At 32.2% G+C, this 17,618-nt stretch overlaps 3 protein-coding genes across 6 annotated transcripts; 1 reads left to right on the top strand and 2 right to left on the bottom strand.

Annotated features, from left to right (window-relative positions):
- Positions 1-34: 34 nt before the first annotated feature.
- Positions 35-3,701, bottom strand: LOC106103543 (thiamin pyrophosphokinase 1). 4 transcript variants are annotated; one of them, XM_013283326.1, is made up of 7 exons: positions 3,520-3,701; positions 3,112-3,271; positions 2,458-2,624; positions 1,750-1,836; positions 1,111-1,387; positions 506-625; positions 35-194 (listed from the first exon to the last, which is right to left on the bottom strand). In XM_013283326.1, the coding sequence occupies exons 2-7, from the start codon at positions 3,209-3,211 to the stop codon at positions 190-192; spliced, it is 756 nt and encodes a 251-aa protein (XP_013138780.1). In that variant the 5' UTR covers positions 3,212-3,271; positions 3,520-3,701; the 3' UTR covers positions 35-189. The 4 variants fall into 4 exon arrangements, with proteins under 4 accessions (XP_013138780.1, XP_013138779.1, XP_013138778.1 ...); XM_013283325.1 differs by having other exon boundaries at positions 3,112-3,266; positions 3,515-3,701; XM_013283324.1 differs by having other exon boundaries at positions 3,515-3,701.
- Positions 3,702-4,018: 317 nt separating this feature from the next.
- LOC106103535 (charged multivesicular body protein 5) lies at positions 4,019-6,311 on the top strand. Its single transcript, XM_013283315.1, has 5 exons — positions 4,019-4,183; positions 4,272-4,423; positions 5,001-5,166; positions 5,243-5,366; positions 5,896-6,311. Exons 1-5 carry the CDS (start codon positions 4,115-4,117, stop codon positions 6,063-6,065), a joined length of 681 nt encoding a protein of 226 aa, XP_013138769.1. The 5' UTR covers positions 4,019-4,114; the 3' UTR covers positions 6,066-6,311.
- Positions 6,312-6,982: 671 nt separating this feature from the next.
- On the bottom strand, positions 6,983-13,019 carry LOC106103493 (synaptic vesicle glycoprotein 2C-like). Its single transcript, XM_013283273.1, has 11 exons — positions 13,007-13,019; positions 12,661-12,714; positions 12,250-12,411; positions 11,344-11,506; positions 10,353-10,474; positions 9,591-9,832; positions 9,210-9,415; positions 8,665-8,924; positions 8,189-8,348; positions 7,695-7,822; positions 6,983-7,325 (listed from the first exon to the last, which is right to left on the bottom strand). The coding sequence occupies exons 1-11, from the start codon at positions 13,017-13,019 to the stop codon at positions 7,270-7,272; spliced, it is 1,566 nt and encodes a 521-aa protein (XP_013138727.1). The 3' UTR covers positions 6,983-7,269.
- Between the last annotated feature and the right edge of the window lie 4,599 nt (positions 13,020-17,618).

Raw genomic sequence — 17,618 nt, forward strand, 5'->3', positions numbered from 1 at the left:
GTACTTAGTTTATAATTAACAACAATTTCTTTGTTTATTCCATTTTCAAACAATAATGTATAAATGAGGAGATAATTTAACACAACCTATAGTAACTAATAACCCTATAACAGATAATCCATTATGTAATTAAATTAAATTCATTAACAGAAATTAATCTATGCGAGTTCTCTGCGCACCCCTTTATTGTCAACCTGAAATAAAATAAAAACATATGATTATCGACTTCAAAAAGTTTCACGATTCTGAACTAGGTGGCGCTATTTTCGATTTTTTTACTTATTAGCACTTTAATATTTTTTTAATTCATTGACATAACTCAAGAACTAACTGTTGCGTACTTCGTCCGCCCAGAATTAAAAAATCTAGTAATAAACATAATTTAATGTAGCTTCCAACGGTGGACGAATTTTATAGTTTTTTTATATAAGCATTGGTCTACTAGTTTTCGAATTTATTAATTACATAATACATAATTTCTATAGATATAGACATCAATACTTACATGTTCCAGGTATTTTCATTGACCACAATATTGTGTGACTGCATTTAACTGTAACATGTTCAGATCCATCAAAAGCATTTGAAGTACTCACCAATTCACCAAACTTTAGTCTTGTATTATCTGAAAATATTTACTTCAATAAATAAAATATTGTCACAAAAAAGAATTTTAAATTAATTGTTGTTGTAAATAGACTTAATTAGATTTTTCATCTATAGACCGAACACCCCAACAGGAAAGACCAGATATATTTGTTACCACCCTAAACAACTCGAAATATATATAAACATTTAATATTGCAAATAATTATTGTATGAGAAAACTTACAAAAACAATACTTTATTTATTTTAATTATTAAATGGGTAGATTGAGGTGAATGTCTTCTCATATCAAAAAAGAAACATTACTAATGAGTTCTTATCAAAAGTTGTTAATTAATTATAACTTAAATCTGATGTCAATTAAGTTATTATTAATTAACATAATAAGGGATAAATTTAAAATCCAAGGGTCATTAAAATCCGTAAGCAGTACAAAAATTATAAGATAGGTTCCACAAGTAAAACTGTTAACATCACTAGTAAAAAAAAATGTTAGAACATACTCAAGTTCCATTTGAGTCCACTAGTTGTAACAGTATCACATATTTCTCCCATAGGTACTAAAGAGCACCATGATCTCTTATGTTTCCGAGTCTCTTCTGGTATGAATATAATATGTTCCCCTGGGAACAACAACCAGGATACCGCGTCATCAGACATTAAGTAAACTTTAGTCGACGGTACCAATTGTTTCAGCTTAGCAAGATACAATGTCTGTACATTCCCTAATATTTGGTCAATCCTGCCCGAAGCCTGGGCAATCGCTACTGCATGATTTACCTGAAAGGCAATTTAATATAACACACAACATATATTTTCAAGCAAAAGCATAATTAAGGGTCCATTCAGACAGGTGTAGAGCTCAACAGATTATAATCGCAAATAAAATTGTGCTTTATCCCATTGAAATAAGGTTTACTTTCACTTTTCACATTTAAAAAATAAGAGTAAAAAGTAAAATTAAACCTCATTTAAATCCTATAAAGTTCAATTTTATTTGCAATATAAATATGCTCTACTCTACACCCTGGATTGTGTACAACTCCTAAGGATATTGATAATAAAAAAACATAGTTTAACATTTTAAACGCCACTCTGACCAAAATGAAAATGCAAAAGAATCCTTTAAAATGCATTCTTACCTCAGTTTTATGTTCTGTGCAGTATTTATTTAATTCCATGAGAGCTTTCGTAAAATCTGTATGATCTTGATCTGGTGTGTGTATTATCTAAAAATTAAGAATAAAAATTAACTTATGTACAGTCAATGTTTTTGCAAAAAGTCTTTTAAAATTTCATTGATAACATATTTTTATGTCCTCTGTTTTTGTTATTTAAACTAAGGTCATCTTGTATGTAAAAAGTAAAGAATATTTTATACAGTGTGATGTTTGTTTAAAGATATTAGACTGTGAAACCTGTACAGGTTTTCTGCATAATCTTTTCTCTTTATTATTTATATAATACTAATCTAATAAAGAGAAAAGACTTGTAATTTCATATATTTTTTTGTAACAAATAAAATCAAAAACTATGGGATTGATTTCAAAAATCCTTACAATATTAGAGAAGTACTTTATCACTGAGTAACACAGGCTATAAATACTATTTAAAAAATTATGTATATTAATATTTACATCAACATTAATGATTTTTGCATTTCTCCTTCAACAAATCTAAAGATTATTTGAATTAAAGCCAGTCTATGCCCAAAAGAATTTAAAAATAACATTTATTGGTTTTGGTGTTTGGCAAAACTGACATTAGATTAGATTGCCTTTAGCATTGAAACATTGTGTTCTTTTTAAATAAAAGTAAATATATTATAAATAATAATGGCTAAATTTCACCTTACAACCTTTCTTTTTATATTTCTGTAACACTTCCTCTGTTATTGAATCAAAGTCGCCAGTAACAAGGTCTGGTAACTGAATAGATTGTTGTTCTTCTTCAGGTAGTAGTTTTAAAAATTTATCCCACTGGCAAGTCCCACCATCAACAGTTATTCTTACACTAGCTGAAAAAGTAACAGAAAAATAATGATACTTCATGAAAATTAAAAAATCAAAATATGTTATTACTAGCTTTTGCCTTTGACTCCATCTGCATGGTATTTAAAAAAAAAAGTGAGTACATGTTTTCCGGACTATGTTCTACATCTATGCCAAATTTCATCAAGATCCATCCAGCAGTTTAGGCTACAAACTCTAACAAACATCCATCCATCTAAACTTTCGCATTAATAATATTACTAAGATTTCTCATGTTTTCTGTATAAAAGACACAAATAAAACTAACTAATTTATGGTGAAGAACATTGTTGTAGCAAAAATATCCTAATAAAAAGATGTTACATCATTTAAATTAAACCATGGAATTTAATTTAAATAAAAATTCTTAATTGACCGAATTTCTAAAAGGAGGTTCTTAATTTGTATGTACTTTTTATTCATTTATACAGTAACATTTACAACAATAACATATTAGGAAATGAGAGCACTTACCATTATTCCAGAATTTTTTAATGAAATTAGGTTTTTGTAAAATAGGACGATTCAACACTAGTACACCATATTTAACTAAATTCTTGCCGTTGCAGCCCATGACTTGTGTTATATCCCATTGAGTTTTTATACATTTATTAGGGCATTCACAAGAACTGCGCTGTGTAATAAAAATATTACTTAACTTTCTCACCTAAAAATCATGATTACAAATGTTCTAAAATGATTTGAAAATGATAAATACATACATATAATAGAACGAAACAAGCTAATTTCGTCTAACTACTGTTTTAAATGGGAATATGATAGATTTCTAATTATAGGTTAAAAATGTGGAAAATGTGTACTTGTAATTATTTAATTCATTTGCAAGTTTGCACAAGTTTAAAAATATTTCACGCACCTTACATAAAATGCCGTTTGTTGACATGTTGAAAAATGAATTAAAGCAAGGTAAATTCTATGTCTGCAATAAAAATTTTTGACTAATCCAACTTATTGAAACTTTGCTAATAAACTCATACAAGTTACTGAATAAGTATTGATAAGGCAGACTGAGAAACAGGCCGTTAAAAAAATGGAATTATCAACTTGTCAATGTCACAACAATGTCAATAAAATGTCATCTTAGTCAGGAAATGCCAATGTCAAGGTGTAGATAAAAAAAAAAATTACTTTTTTTATCAAAACAAATCAGCGGTTGACCGCGATTCCTTAACTAAATTTTAAAACAGGAAAAATAATGTAAACAAAAATACATGGAAGAAAAAATGCTTAAAACAAACGTATAGGTTTTTGTCTCTTCAACAGTTTTTTTTGTTATTTTTTCTTACTAAAGTTTTGCTACAGACAATAAAATACCTACGATTCTATAGACTGTTGTTGTTAGGCTGTCAGTGTCAAAAATTAAAAAAAAAAAACAAGAAATATCTGAGAAAGTGAATCCCCTTCTCCGATTATTTTGTTTTTGTTAATTCTATAGGAAGATAAATATATTAAGAAAATGAATAGAATATTTGGAAGAGGAAAACCTAAAGAACCCGGTCCTAGTATAGCAGACTGTATCAGTAATGTAAGTATATAGTGATAAAATTGCGTTTTTGTTTGAGAATGAATCATCATATCGTATATGTAAGCAAAATAATGTTTCATTTCTTCAGGTGGATAGTCGAGCTGATAATATTGAGCAGAAGGTTCAAAAATTGGAAACCGAGTTAAGGAAATACAAAGATCAAATGGCGAAGATGCGAGAAGGCCCTGCGAAAAATAACGTAAAGCAGAAGGCTATGAGAGTTTTGAAACAGAAAAAAATGTTAGTTAATTTAAGTAACATAATTTGTATACTGATGAAATTGATATCCTCTCTACAACAGATATAATCTTACTTCTTACTAATATTATAAATGCGAAAGTTTAGATGGATGGATGGATGGATGGATGTTTGTTAGAGTTTGTAGCCTAATCGGCTTAACGGATCTCCATGAAATTCGGCATAGATGTAGAGCATAGTCTGGAAGAACACATAGGCTAATTTTTATCCCGGAAATAGTTACGGTACCAGAGGGATGCATTGAGTTTGTTTTTTAATGTTTACTCGATAATTCTGCAACGGTTAAACATATCATATTGAAATTTGGTACAGATATAAAACAAAGTCTGGGGCACACATGGGATAAGGTTCATCCCCGAGAAATGTCCGGTTACCGAGGGATACATAACTTTTTATAATTTATACAGTTTGTATGTTTTCTAATACCACGACGAAGTCGCGGGCAACAGCTCGTTAGACCATAAATTTAACCTTGCTTGATTTTATTGTTATGTCTCATATTTGTTTTTTATTAAACTTATAAGTGTCAATAAGTTAACAGTTAGTCCTAAACTTACAGGTATGAACAGCAACTGGAGAACCTCAGGAACCAGTCATTTAACATGGAACAAGCGAATTATGCCACACAAACTCTAAAGGACACACACACTACCATAGCGGCTATGAAAGATGGTGTCAACCAGATGAAGAAGGAATTCAAAAAGATAAATATTGACACTATTGAGGTTTGTATGATTTCTACAATCTTATTTTACATGTGTTGTATTTCCTGAGGTATAAATTGTTATACGTATATTCTAGGATGTGAACGATGAGTTGGCAGACATGTTGGAGCAAGCTGATGAAGTGCAAGATGCATTAGGACGTCAGTACGGAGTGCCAGAGATTGATGACGATGAATTAGCCGCAGAGCTGGACGCACTTGGTATTTACCTTTCTTTCTTAAATATCTTGTACCCAAATTCACATGGCAACCTTTTGTGCATGTCCATACTTAAAAGTGAAATAATAATATTTGCCGTGAATAGCACTCAATAATAATATTAAAATAAATGTTTTGCGCATCTATTCATTAATTCACATCTTATTAGTCAATAGTAAATTTCAACTTCTTTAAAGCCCTTGCCCAAGCTATACTTTGGCAATGTTTCTATTTCCTGAATAGCACCATGAAGTTGATAATTCTTTATATTTACAATTACACCAACTAGCATTTGCCTGGGTCTCTGCACCTAAGTATTCTTCAAGACAATGTTCTGCTTCTATACCAAATTTCAGTAAGATTTGTTGTGCCATTCTGGATGTACATAAGATCAAACATCCATCCATCTAAACTTTCACATTATAAAATTACTAAGATTACTATTTGAGTTATTTCATCTAGAACTAAATCTACTGTCTCTTTGAATCACACTAAGGCAATTAAGATTGTGGCGTGAAATTTCTACTTCCAGGTGATGAAATCGCATTGGATGATGATTCGTCCTATTTGGATGATGTAGTCAAAGCTCCCGCAGCTCCGGACAGGGAGCCAGGAGCAGACAGCATCCGCAACAAAGACGGAGTGCCTGTTGATGAGTTTGGTCTGCCTCAAGTACCAAGTGCAGCGCAAACGTCACGCTGATAGTTTGTTAAGTAAGTTTTACCTTTATCTTGATACAGGCGTTTATAATTATGTATAGGGCTGTCAACATTGAAACATAGGAATTTTGATAGATGAGCCCACGTTACGCGCGATAGCCCTTGTTAATCAAAGAGATTCAAAAAATATATAGAGAAGACAGTTGACATTTCACTAGAGACATTTTTCACATATTGTCTATTGATACATCCTTAAAGCCACATGTCAATATAATTAATTGTATTTTAATGAATTGCTAATAGATGTCACTAAATTATATCTAAATGTTTACATTTTATTTTCTGACACTGTATAGTTTATTTTCAAATAAAAGTTGGAGCCTATTATAATTTTGTAAAATGTTTTAAACATGTTCATAAGGACATGAGGTGGCACTAAACATGACAACTAACATAGTACCTTAGAAAGAAGTTACCGGTGAAAAAATGTCTAGTTTATATATTTCTTAAATGTATTTGTTATTTATCAAAAGAGCATTTATAACTTTTAACCTGTATCAATTTGAAGTGAAGCTTACTTTGTTTAGAGCTTAAAGCTATATAAGAGATTCTATGTAAGCTGTGGAAATACATTTAACAATCTTGATGGGATTAGATTTTATGTTTAAAACCAAATGCTTTAAAAATCTTGTTTAAAATCTTAGTATACATACTTATATTTCAAGCTTATTACTAGTATGTATTTGTAAATCAATTAAGTTTATTAATATTTAGTTATAAAATTTTTTTCATTGACTTAAGAATTTTTATTTTTTAAAAAAATAGAAAAAGTCGTTATCATTATTAATTTTTTATGTTATCATTAATACATGTATATTTAAAATAAACTTTTTTTTAAAATACCTTTTTTAATTATGACAACTTATTAATGGTTATGCAAGAAAATAAAACAATAAATTTAATAAGGTGAAATAACCTTTAATAACAATAATTTAAGGGCATTAACACAGTCAACTTTCAAATACTGCAGTTCAATCTTATCAAAATAAGATATAAATGTTGAACCGCAGTATACCATTGTAACCGCGTCGCCCGATCCTGACGAGCCTCACTCAGCCTATAATAAATAAATTTGAACAATAAATAACATTACTTAGTCCTCAATATTTACATCCTGTAGGATCACATGATCGTAACACTTAGATGAAAGTCTATTTGCACTATCTAATGTTCAGACACTTTCTAGTCTAATCCAGCGCTTCTTGACCTGTCTTTGGCAAGAAGAAGCAGAGTATGGCAGCAACTGGAAAAGGAAATTGAAAATTTAATTATCTGCATTTTGAAGTGAACTTTGAACTAATAAATGGCCTGTGTTCTTGCAGACTGTCCTGTCCAAATTTATTTGATATTCGTTGAGCTGTTTTGGACATACTTAGTAACAAACATCCATCCAAACCTTAATATTACAATAGTAGTATGAAATATGATTTATGTAACGACTTTTGACTGTCCATAGTAAAGTACAAAAATCTATTCATCCATTAGCTTACTTTAAAAACTAAATATAATTCGACTATTAATTTTGTAACCAAAATGACATAAGATGGCCCATTACTTGACTAGTGAAATATTTTTTTTCAATAATTTAGATAACGTTTCTCGATATACTTACTAAGTAGGAATGCTGAGAAGACAACAATGGGCACTATGCAGTTGATGTCGATGAGGTACCCAAAGGACAGGTTGCCGATTAGACCGCCGCCTCTGCCCGCAGTCAGCGACAGCGCGGCCGCCATTACCCTGATAACATTACATTAGCTATTTAAAGAAAATATCAATGCTACTATGATTTTTACGTAGAAAAATAAACTCGCGGACTTCGTAATATTTTAGAAATATAAATATCTCATTGGTAAGAGTCAATTATCGGTCATAATGTGAAAAATTATACAGATATTCTGAACGAAAACGATGTCTACACACAGCAAATCAATGTATCAAAAATTCCTCGACATCAAAGAGAGCTTTCTGGATAAACCAGGACTTGAGTTTATTTTTAAATTACGCGAGGCTGATAGCCGCTGTGAGGTCTTGAGGTGGTTGTAGACGGTGGGGCCTATAACGTGAATAGACTTCTAATAAAGGTAAAAAGGTCGATTGCTTTACCTAAGGTTCGTAGGGAACAGGTCGACGAGCACACAGAACACAAGACTGATGGCAAGCGAGGTGAGCGCTTCAAAGATGCACGACAGCACCAGGTTCTGTGTGGAGTTCTGCACGAAGTACAGACCGAAGGTCACCAGCGCCGCCACGCCCAAACTGAAAACTGCAAAAGTATATGGTTATTAGCTTAGTCTAACAATCTAAACGAGTTTTAGCAAAGCTTGAAAGCTTAAGTTATACCTTTTATGGCCGTTTTTGTTTTACTTTGACCCAAATTAGGTAATAATGTTAACATCGTGATTAATCTTTTTCTACATACATTTTAAATAGCGTGCTGTAATTCTATTCTTAGTTAATTAGTACGTTACATGTGTATGTATAGAATATTTGTTAAAATAGTAATCTGAGATGAAAATCACATTTAGATATCCAATCAAAAGTCATACAAATGTATAATCTATGTTAAGTCGCCTACTTACTAAGGAAGAACTTGGCTCCAAGTTTGTGGACGCAGAGTGGCAGCCAGAGTGAGGTAGGGATGCAGGCGAGACCGACAATGAGCGTGTGCATGTACACACTCTGGTCGATGATCTTCTCGCAATCGAAGGGGTCTGCGGCGGCCTCGTCTACTACGATTCCGGACACGTCGCAAACGGACGCCGATGTGTTCGGGAACCGGTGCTCGAACTCCTCGTAGCGGTTAAACAGCTCGGGGAACCAGATCATCAGGGTGTAGTAGCTGAAATTGTAGATAGATAAGTCGTATGTTTGTGTCATAACTGTTCAGATAAAAACGATTGATTTATTTATTTGCAATGGACAAATTTAGATACGAAATCTTGTTTCTTCATTGGAAAAAGATGTCCAAAAGTGTTGAAAAAGCTATAGTAGATATTTACACTGAAGCTTAATGTTTTGTTTAATTAAAAGTGACAAAAAGGACAGAAAAACCGTTTTTTTAGGTCTAGCTGTATTTGTAATAGAATTTATCACTACATTAGTAGATATAAAAAATAGTTCTTACCTCGTAGTTAAGCCAAACTGAATGAGGCAAGTGAGGATCGTGTACTTGAGGTAGGGAGGTCGACATAAAGCTTTGGTCTGTACCCAGATCTCACCGAACAACCGTTTCAGGTCTTTCGGTTTGCGCATGCTGAGAGATCGCACTGATTTCTGAGAGTTCTGCGACGCCACTGAAATTGTTCGCACTTTCTCCTTAAGACTCTTGATCTGTAAATAAAGTTACAATGAGCGTAGAATACAAATCAAATCGTACCAAATTTGGTACCGATTTCTTGATCAATGTAGTCTTAAATAATACAAAAACAATTACTTCAATTTGCCTTATGGCGACTGTAAAGTCGGATAAACAGTCGATTAAGTAAGCAATTTAGTAGCATATTACCGGATAGTTATCAGGATCGTCTCCGGTGTTCTGTCTGTAGATACTCTTAAGGCAGGCGAGCGCGTCATCGTAGTCTCCGCACTCCATCATGAACTTAGGACTCTCGGGGAAGGTGAGCAACCAAAAGCCTAGCAGCAGGGACGGCACCGCGCACGCCGCCACAAACCAATTCCATGAGTCATACGAGAAGCTGCCGCTCTCAATACGAATACCTTGGATCGGGATGATGGCCCATGCGAACACTACAAAAATTACAATATGAAGTTTAAATCCTTGTACTTCATCATAAGAATGCGGTTTTTTTCATTACTGATAGGCACAATATTGAAGATAGGCACAATAGTAATTAGGCGAACCGGCGTAAGGATTATTTTCACAAAGAACTAATGGCACGCACCAGGTCTTGTCTACTAGTTAAGGATCTCTTTGGTACTATAGAGGATAGATATTGCAAAACAAACATGAATATTTCTAATTGAACATGTAATAATAGACACAACTCAAATGTTTTAGAGTTACAAGCTTCTCTTAGCTCTCAGTTGAATAAAAAGAATCAGATATCAGTTTTATTTAACTTTGTAAACAAACATTTCACAGTCAATCATTTTAAAGAAGATAAATCTTGCGCTGAGATAATTCACGATAATAGTCGAATAGTGTATTTGAATGGTCTTTTGTTTTGCAGACCTTACCGTAAGTTATTGACGCTTGAAATTGCATGTTTACATTCTAAAGATAAGAGTTTATAGGTTGGATTCTTACATGGAAGTAGAATGACACCCAAAGTCCAGAACATTTCCATCCAGCAGAGAATCTTCTCTCTGTATTTGGTCTGTTGGAACTCTCCTAAGTACGGGAAGCAGATACCCATAGCGCCGGCAATGCTGTAAACGAAAGATGGCAGAATATAATAGAATGTAGAGATTTCAGATTCATTCCTATAAATAAAAGGTCTAGAATTCTATGTTGTTAAAGCTTTTGTTGGTCTGTCTATGCCAGTTATTCAAAAATCACTTTCTATAAACATTTTACGAACCATCTCGTGTAAAGTTTAGTATTTTTGGGCTGATTTATATTTTAAGTATATTATCTATTTTTTGTTTTATTTATTTAAATGTCTAATTTTATCTGAATAGTTCAAGGCATGCTTAAAAATAATAAATAAATCAACGTCGGCATTTAATCATACGAGGATAATGCAATGCAATACATTAACAGAGAAACAATACATTTTTTCATAGCGCGATTGTTTGTCACAGTGTAAAAAGATATTTTTACCTTTTAGATACAGTTGTCACACGTTGACAGCTTTAAGTAGCATGTTAGACGTTATCTGTGTGTAATGTCATGTGTTGACATCACTAGATACCGGTGACATTGCCCGCCAAAATTATGTTGTATTAAAAAATAAAGATTTTAAAAATGTTTAAAATCTTTTTTGTTTCTCTTATATAACAACTTTATATATGTACATTACTTTCTGATATCTAGTAACCATAAAATCTTATGTTGTATGACAAATTTAATTTTGTTTTTTTTTTTTATCGACATTAAAATCTTCAAGCCATTTGCAGTGTTTATCATTCAGGTAGCAAGTCAAAACTATTATCTTAATGACCCAATAATGTGATATGTGCAGATAGCTTGAATTAATTGTTCGGGTCTGCCGAAGCATTGGCAAAGAACATTTTGTCATGTCCCTTACACTATGACTTTCTTTTTATATTTGCATTTACAATTAGCTTATACTTACGAGAAACCATTGATAAATCTGCACGCCATGAAAACAGGTAAAATCTGGACGAAAGACGAGAGGATGCCGACGAAACCGTCAATCAGGAGGGTTGATACCAGCACCAATTTACGGCCCTTAGTGTCAGCCAAGCAACCCCAGAAGTATGACCCGATCACCATACCTAAAAAACAAATAAATACACATTAAAGAACTCCTTGTCCAATTAACACAAGTTAGTTAGAGCTTTATTTCTTTGAATTCATTTGTTTTTATGTAACTTTTTTATAGTTAAATAACTATTCTTAATAATATAGAAGTCGGTAATCTATTAACAATGCAGCTGTGGAGATGTAATCCTTTCCGGAAGTTCCATAATCGTTTTAATTGTGGTCTTTGAGTCATTATAACATAACATTTACAAGGTTATTAGCAAGATAAAATGTTGAACAATATTTGATCGTTTTATTAATTAACGTAGATTGAATAGCTGTCACTTCGTAGCTTGGACATATGAAACAAGTAAACTAGTTACTGTTTTAAATTCTTTTTTGATGTTAGTTTATCAATTTTTATTTTTCCTTTGTAAAATTATTAATTTACGTTAAAACTACATCCATTAAAACATTACCTAGGTTTAGGATTAATTTGATATATGATTAAAAATAGATTACGCTCAAAAAATCTTAAGGGAAACATTTCAACCATAAAATCATCAACTCGGTGTTCTAGCCGCTCGTTTGTCCCCTTTTGTTGTAAAAATCAAGAGGTAAGTGTTGCTACTTGCTAGTGTTCACTATACATAAAGTACTTATATCATTACTAGTTATTTTGCGTATTAATTGCAGTTAACTGACGAATATGTAGAACAATCTGGAGGATCAAAACTTGGTACATTCACCCTACAGAGCATAGTGAGACTTTTACCTAACATAGGTGCTGCGGTCAGCCATCCCTTGTCCGATGACGTCATTCGGAAGTCGCATGTCGCCGCCGGCAGCACGAAAGATATTATAGTAATTCCAATAGCCGTGTTAGCGTAGATAAGACCAGTGATCGCCAACAGACAGAAGTGGAAACGGCCAAACCCTGGTAACAATTACATGGTAACATTAGCAATAATATGATCGAGTTTAAATTCAAACAACTAAAGTCCCTTTATTGTTCTCAAACCGTGGGCTTCGACTGCCTTATCCCATGTACAAAAAGATACTCCCTCTTTAAAATAAATGATATTTTTGCACTGGTTCTCGACAGTAGAAACCCACGTTAACATAGTTGTTGACATTCAATTGTTTTATAGAAATCTAATAACACTTGTATCTAATAACTACTCACCAGTGGCTGAGATCGCAGCTTCGAAATCTGCTCCATGTTCCAAGAAATCTAAACCTGTAATCGATATTTAATTAATTTAACATCTATAAGCATAAGTTAATTGATTCATTAATGATTTTGATGTATCTACTAACTATTTCCTAATTAAAATTCCGTCAAAAACAAATAATTTTATGTTCCAATCACACAGCTAACACCGATTTATTTTTCCTCTTAAATTAAATTAAAAGTGTATTTTTATGGGTAAAAATAGTAAATTTTGATTATAATTCATAACAAACACGGTAATAAGACAATATTAAGATACTTTAATTAATTTTCTTAGAAATGTTTACAAGATACGCACTTCGATCTTTCATCCGCCCATCTTTTTAACAAATTCACAACACAATTTGTCTTATTTAAATTTTTGTTTACTTATTTTAAAAACTAAACTCTCTGTTATATTAGAATTTATGTGGGCGCCATAATAATTACTTAGTAATTCTCACTGAAGGACTAACTACCCTCATCTTTGTAATTTTATAAATAGATACTAGAAAAATAATAAATACCGTAATTTAATAATTGATAATGAAAGATTGTTCATAATATGAAATAGTTTTAATAATAATTTAGTTAAGATTTAAGTGAAACATTTTACGAACAAAATCGTAATAATTTTTGATATTGTTTTTGTTTATTTATTTACATTAGTTCGTTTTTGTTTTCGTTGAATTTAAAAATCGAAGTGAGATGCCGCAAAAGTTTCACAAAGATTTCAACGTAAGTATTCATTTCTCGTTAATTTTTATAATTTCACTCCTGTCACTTTTTTAACCTTAATTTTGCACCGGTGCAGTTTTTAGTTCATCACAATGACGCTTCATTTTCCATTTCGCGTATTGGGTTTACCAATTTCGAATCTTTGTCAGTACCGCCTCGAGTGTTTTGATAATAAAATTGTCAAGTTTTGAAAGTAAATACTTGTCTTAGAACTAAGAACTGATAACGTCAATTTACATTGTCCAGAATATGAAGTGGCGAGCTTCGTAACAGAAGTAAGCCGTCTAATACGACTCCTGATAAATAAACGGAATCAAATAATCTCTAATTGTATCTTTAACACATGATTCTGAAGTATGCTAGGATTTGTGGCTTATGCATTATACATGCATCTGAAAACAATTGCAAGAGTATGGATTACTGGAGAAAAGGGGTCACGGTGTAAGGCAAAATGGAAGAATCATTTTCATGGGTATCGCTAGGGGGACATAGGAATGAGAAGCTGGTCCCCTCTTCATTGAGAACGTTTAGGTATAACAGATTTAAAAACTTAGAATTGAACTCCCCTAGGAATTCTATGCTAGGCTGCTAGCCAAATATCTACGCGGAAGTCTAGAGCTAGTCTAGATCTTCATCTGGAGACGCTCATAGTTATAATAATTCCCCTGTCCATTTAGTGCATTGATTTTATTAAAGTCTATCTTAAAATCGCCAACAAACATGAAGCGGTGATATTTAGTGCATAAATGCCTAAAATCTTACATATTATATTTCTATTTAGAATTTGATCTCTTTAAAAGTTTCAAGGTCTCCCAAATTATGGTTATCGCGACTATGATTTATAATTAACGGTACGAAGTTTGTAAACTGATGTATTTATCATCTTATCTGAGAAAGACAATAGTGGTGGCGTTATTTACTGGAACGCTCTGACTAATCAATTCTGATGAAGGGTTTTACCGCCATAAATAATGTCAACTTATCTACTGCATTTGTAGATCTAGTAGAGTTTTACACTTGTTTCACTAGATTATAGGTTAGGAAACTTAAGAAAAATTAGTGGAAAGTTCAAATTATTTTTATTATTGTACAATCGAGGATTTCGTATTGCGTACGGCGCTAAAATATTATGAGGAAGAAACATTTTATTCCATAAAAAAGAATAGATATTTCCTCTGCCAAAACATCCATACAAGAAATGACTTTTGTCATGTTACAGCTGCAAAACTGTTTCGTCAAAACACAGGGTTAGTAAGCATTGTCATCAATATAGTAAGAACTACGAGGATAAGATCCAAAAGGTGTCTATTGCTCTATTCAGAATATCAAATATGGATAGGGTTAAGAGGCACATTGAGTTTGTTAATGACTGTAAAATGTATTGTGTCCGATTTTGGCAAACAGACGACCGTTAAGGGTCACTTTATGCGATACGCAAACGATTGTTACGAAATATTGACTTGATATTTTAATATCGAATTATATACGCGTACGATATCGATGCGTATTTTGTTGTGTAATTGATTTATTTAAGGAAAATGGCGACAGAGTTGCTCGGTCCTTGATTTTGAATATATCTCTTATGAGCCATCTCAAAGTAACAGAATTTTATATGTGTAATGTATTAAAAAATGTATTTTTATCCAGCTAGATATAACTTTAATAAACATTTGATCTGAACTTCTGCGTGAATGTTAAGTGATTTTTTTATGCTAATGCGACTTTGTCTGCTTACGAAGGTTGCGCCCGTATACGATTTACTAGCGTAACTATAAATGTGTAAAACCTAATAATATTTCTCAAAAAAAAGTAATTTCGTAGCGCACGCGTTTGCCCCCGGCCCTTGGGCTGTGTCCTTTTATGGCGGTCGTTTGCGAATTGTTTAGGTTACATATTAATCATTTCATTTTCCTTAACTTACGATGTCTGGCTGTTACGAATACTCACTAAATCATTTATTATTGAAATAATAAGCGAAGAAACTTTTTATTCACTTTTAAAATCAAGAATTAATTCATCTATCGTAACCGGACAATTTAAGAGAAACGAATATAAGTAAGAGTTCACAAAACTTGGGAAATAAGTCGAAATTAGAAAGCGATTTTTATCTTATATTGACGCTAATTGTTGATCTAATTTGCCGATCATATTTGTATTAATATTTTAGATTTCTTACGACGCATCATTAAAATTTTTGAGTATTTACCTACGATTCAAAGATAGAAAAGGACATGTACTTTTGATATAATTCATTTACTTGGCGCCTATATCTATAAGTATTTTATGTAAACTCAATCATTGTTCTTGAAATAATTATTAAAATAAGTGGCGGCAAAATCTTTGTAATACAATCGCAATGTAAGTATCTTGAAGAGTGTTTACATTTCCTATTTATATCGAGAATTCACTTCAAACTTCATATATTTTAATTAAAGAATTAGGACCAAAGGGTAAAACGAATTACCCTTGGAACTAAAACTTAAACGCTATCTTGACAATTAATAGCTAGTTAAATAAACGGCAATTGCGACCTCTAGTGAAAGATTACCTAAGAAAAATTCAGTTTCATTGTCGCTAGAAATTGTAAAAATATTGCGTTTGCGACTACCATTTCATTACATACGATAGAAAACTTAGGGTAGGTTCCAAGCCCCTCAACAGTGACGTATAGATGATGGAAAATTTTAAAACAAATCATCTTTCTCATGTGGGAGCTTTGTACAAGTATTTCGTATCAACAAATCCACAGAATTAATTAAGACGTATTTATTTAGTACACATGGACACAGTTTTTAATTGATACGATGACGGTTCGTTGCGGCTTATCATTTGAAGCCGCCGACACACTGGTTTCTATAAAGGGCTAATTAACTTCAATATCCTTATACTAGGCCTTCTCTGTGCTCTCGATTGTCATGGGAAATATTTTATAATATTTCCGGCTTTGTTAAAGCAGTTATCAACATCATCTGAGAAAATTTTTCTTGTTTAGATTGGAATAAAATATGCGTATTATCATCATCAGAGGCACTGTAGCCGCGGGTGTGCCTGGACCTGGTCCAGAAAATTCCTCCATATCTGTCTATCTTTGGCTTTTGTAAATAATCAATGGCGAACCCGATATAATCACGAAGTTTACCAAATCTTTAATGAGCCAAATGTCATCAAGGCCATCAAAATTTATCGGCTACGCTGGGCAGGACATGAAGCGAGGATGAATGACTGCAGAGTGCCCAAGCGCCTATTAGAGAGTCAACTAGAGGGACGTAGATCACGCGGGAGGCCGAAAGTAAGATGGCTAGATGATGTCAAACGAGATCTTAAAAATGTCGGCATTAAGCTGGAAACAAAAAGCCCAAAATATGCGTATAATCAGATGAAACATAGATACTGTCTAGTATATTAAGAGGGCTGTATCGATACTTCGCACGATTTAGCGAGCGTACACCTTCGTCTAAACTATCACAACTGTTTAGTCTTGCTTTGATTCCTATGACCTATTATGAAGGCGCACACTACTCGATTTTTATTTGTCCAAAAAAACAGCTGAATTGGCTGCGAAATAATTGACAATCGCAAAACAGTTGTGCTATAGTTTATTCAAAGGTTTACGCACGTTCTTACTCGTATGTTCTAGAATGTTCTTTTTGTACAACTACAGTGGAATGGGTTGTACAGAACAATATTAAATAGTTATACAATGATCACAGTGTGCACCCTGATTGATTACATGAGACGTAATTAATAAGATTCTTAGAATAATGTCATTTCTTAATTGAAATCGATATTTTTGGTAAATCATATTTGTTAAGGCAGTTGTTTTCATCAATGTTAAATTATATTGATTTAATAGTGGATTTTTTTATGTAATTATGTTTTGTGGTTTTGAAAAAATCTATTTTAAATACTTTTAATATAAAATAAACGATATAGGTAATAATAAATAATTGGTTTACATCGTTTTCGAGAAAGAACGTACTCTCTACGAAATATACTGTCAAAATGTCTAACTTTGTATGTTATTTTAAACATAATGAAAAAAAAAATACAGTTTTGTTAAACGTTTATACATACTTTAATTAGAATATTAAGATAAAACTAAAAAAAAAATGTTATGTTAATAAAAAACAGTGTCAACAACCTTCAAATCCAAAATAACCGTGTCAATATTAAATAACTAGTTTTGATAATTT

Source organism: Papilio polytes, unplaced genomic scaffold, assembly GCF_000836215.1.
Source record: "Papilio polytes unplaced genomic scaffold, Ppol_1.0 DF823731.1, whole genome shotgun sequence".
NCBI classification, from domain to species: Eukaryota; Metazoa; Arthropoda; class Insecta; order Lepidoptera; family Papilionidae; genus Papilio; species Papilio polytes.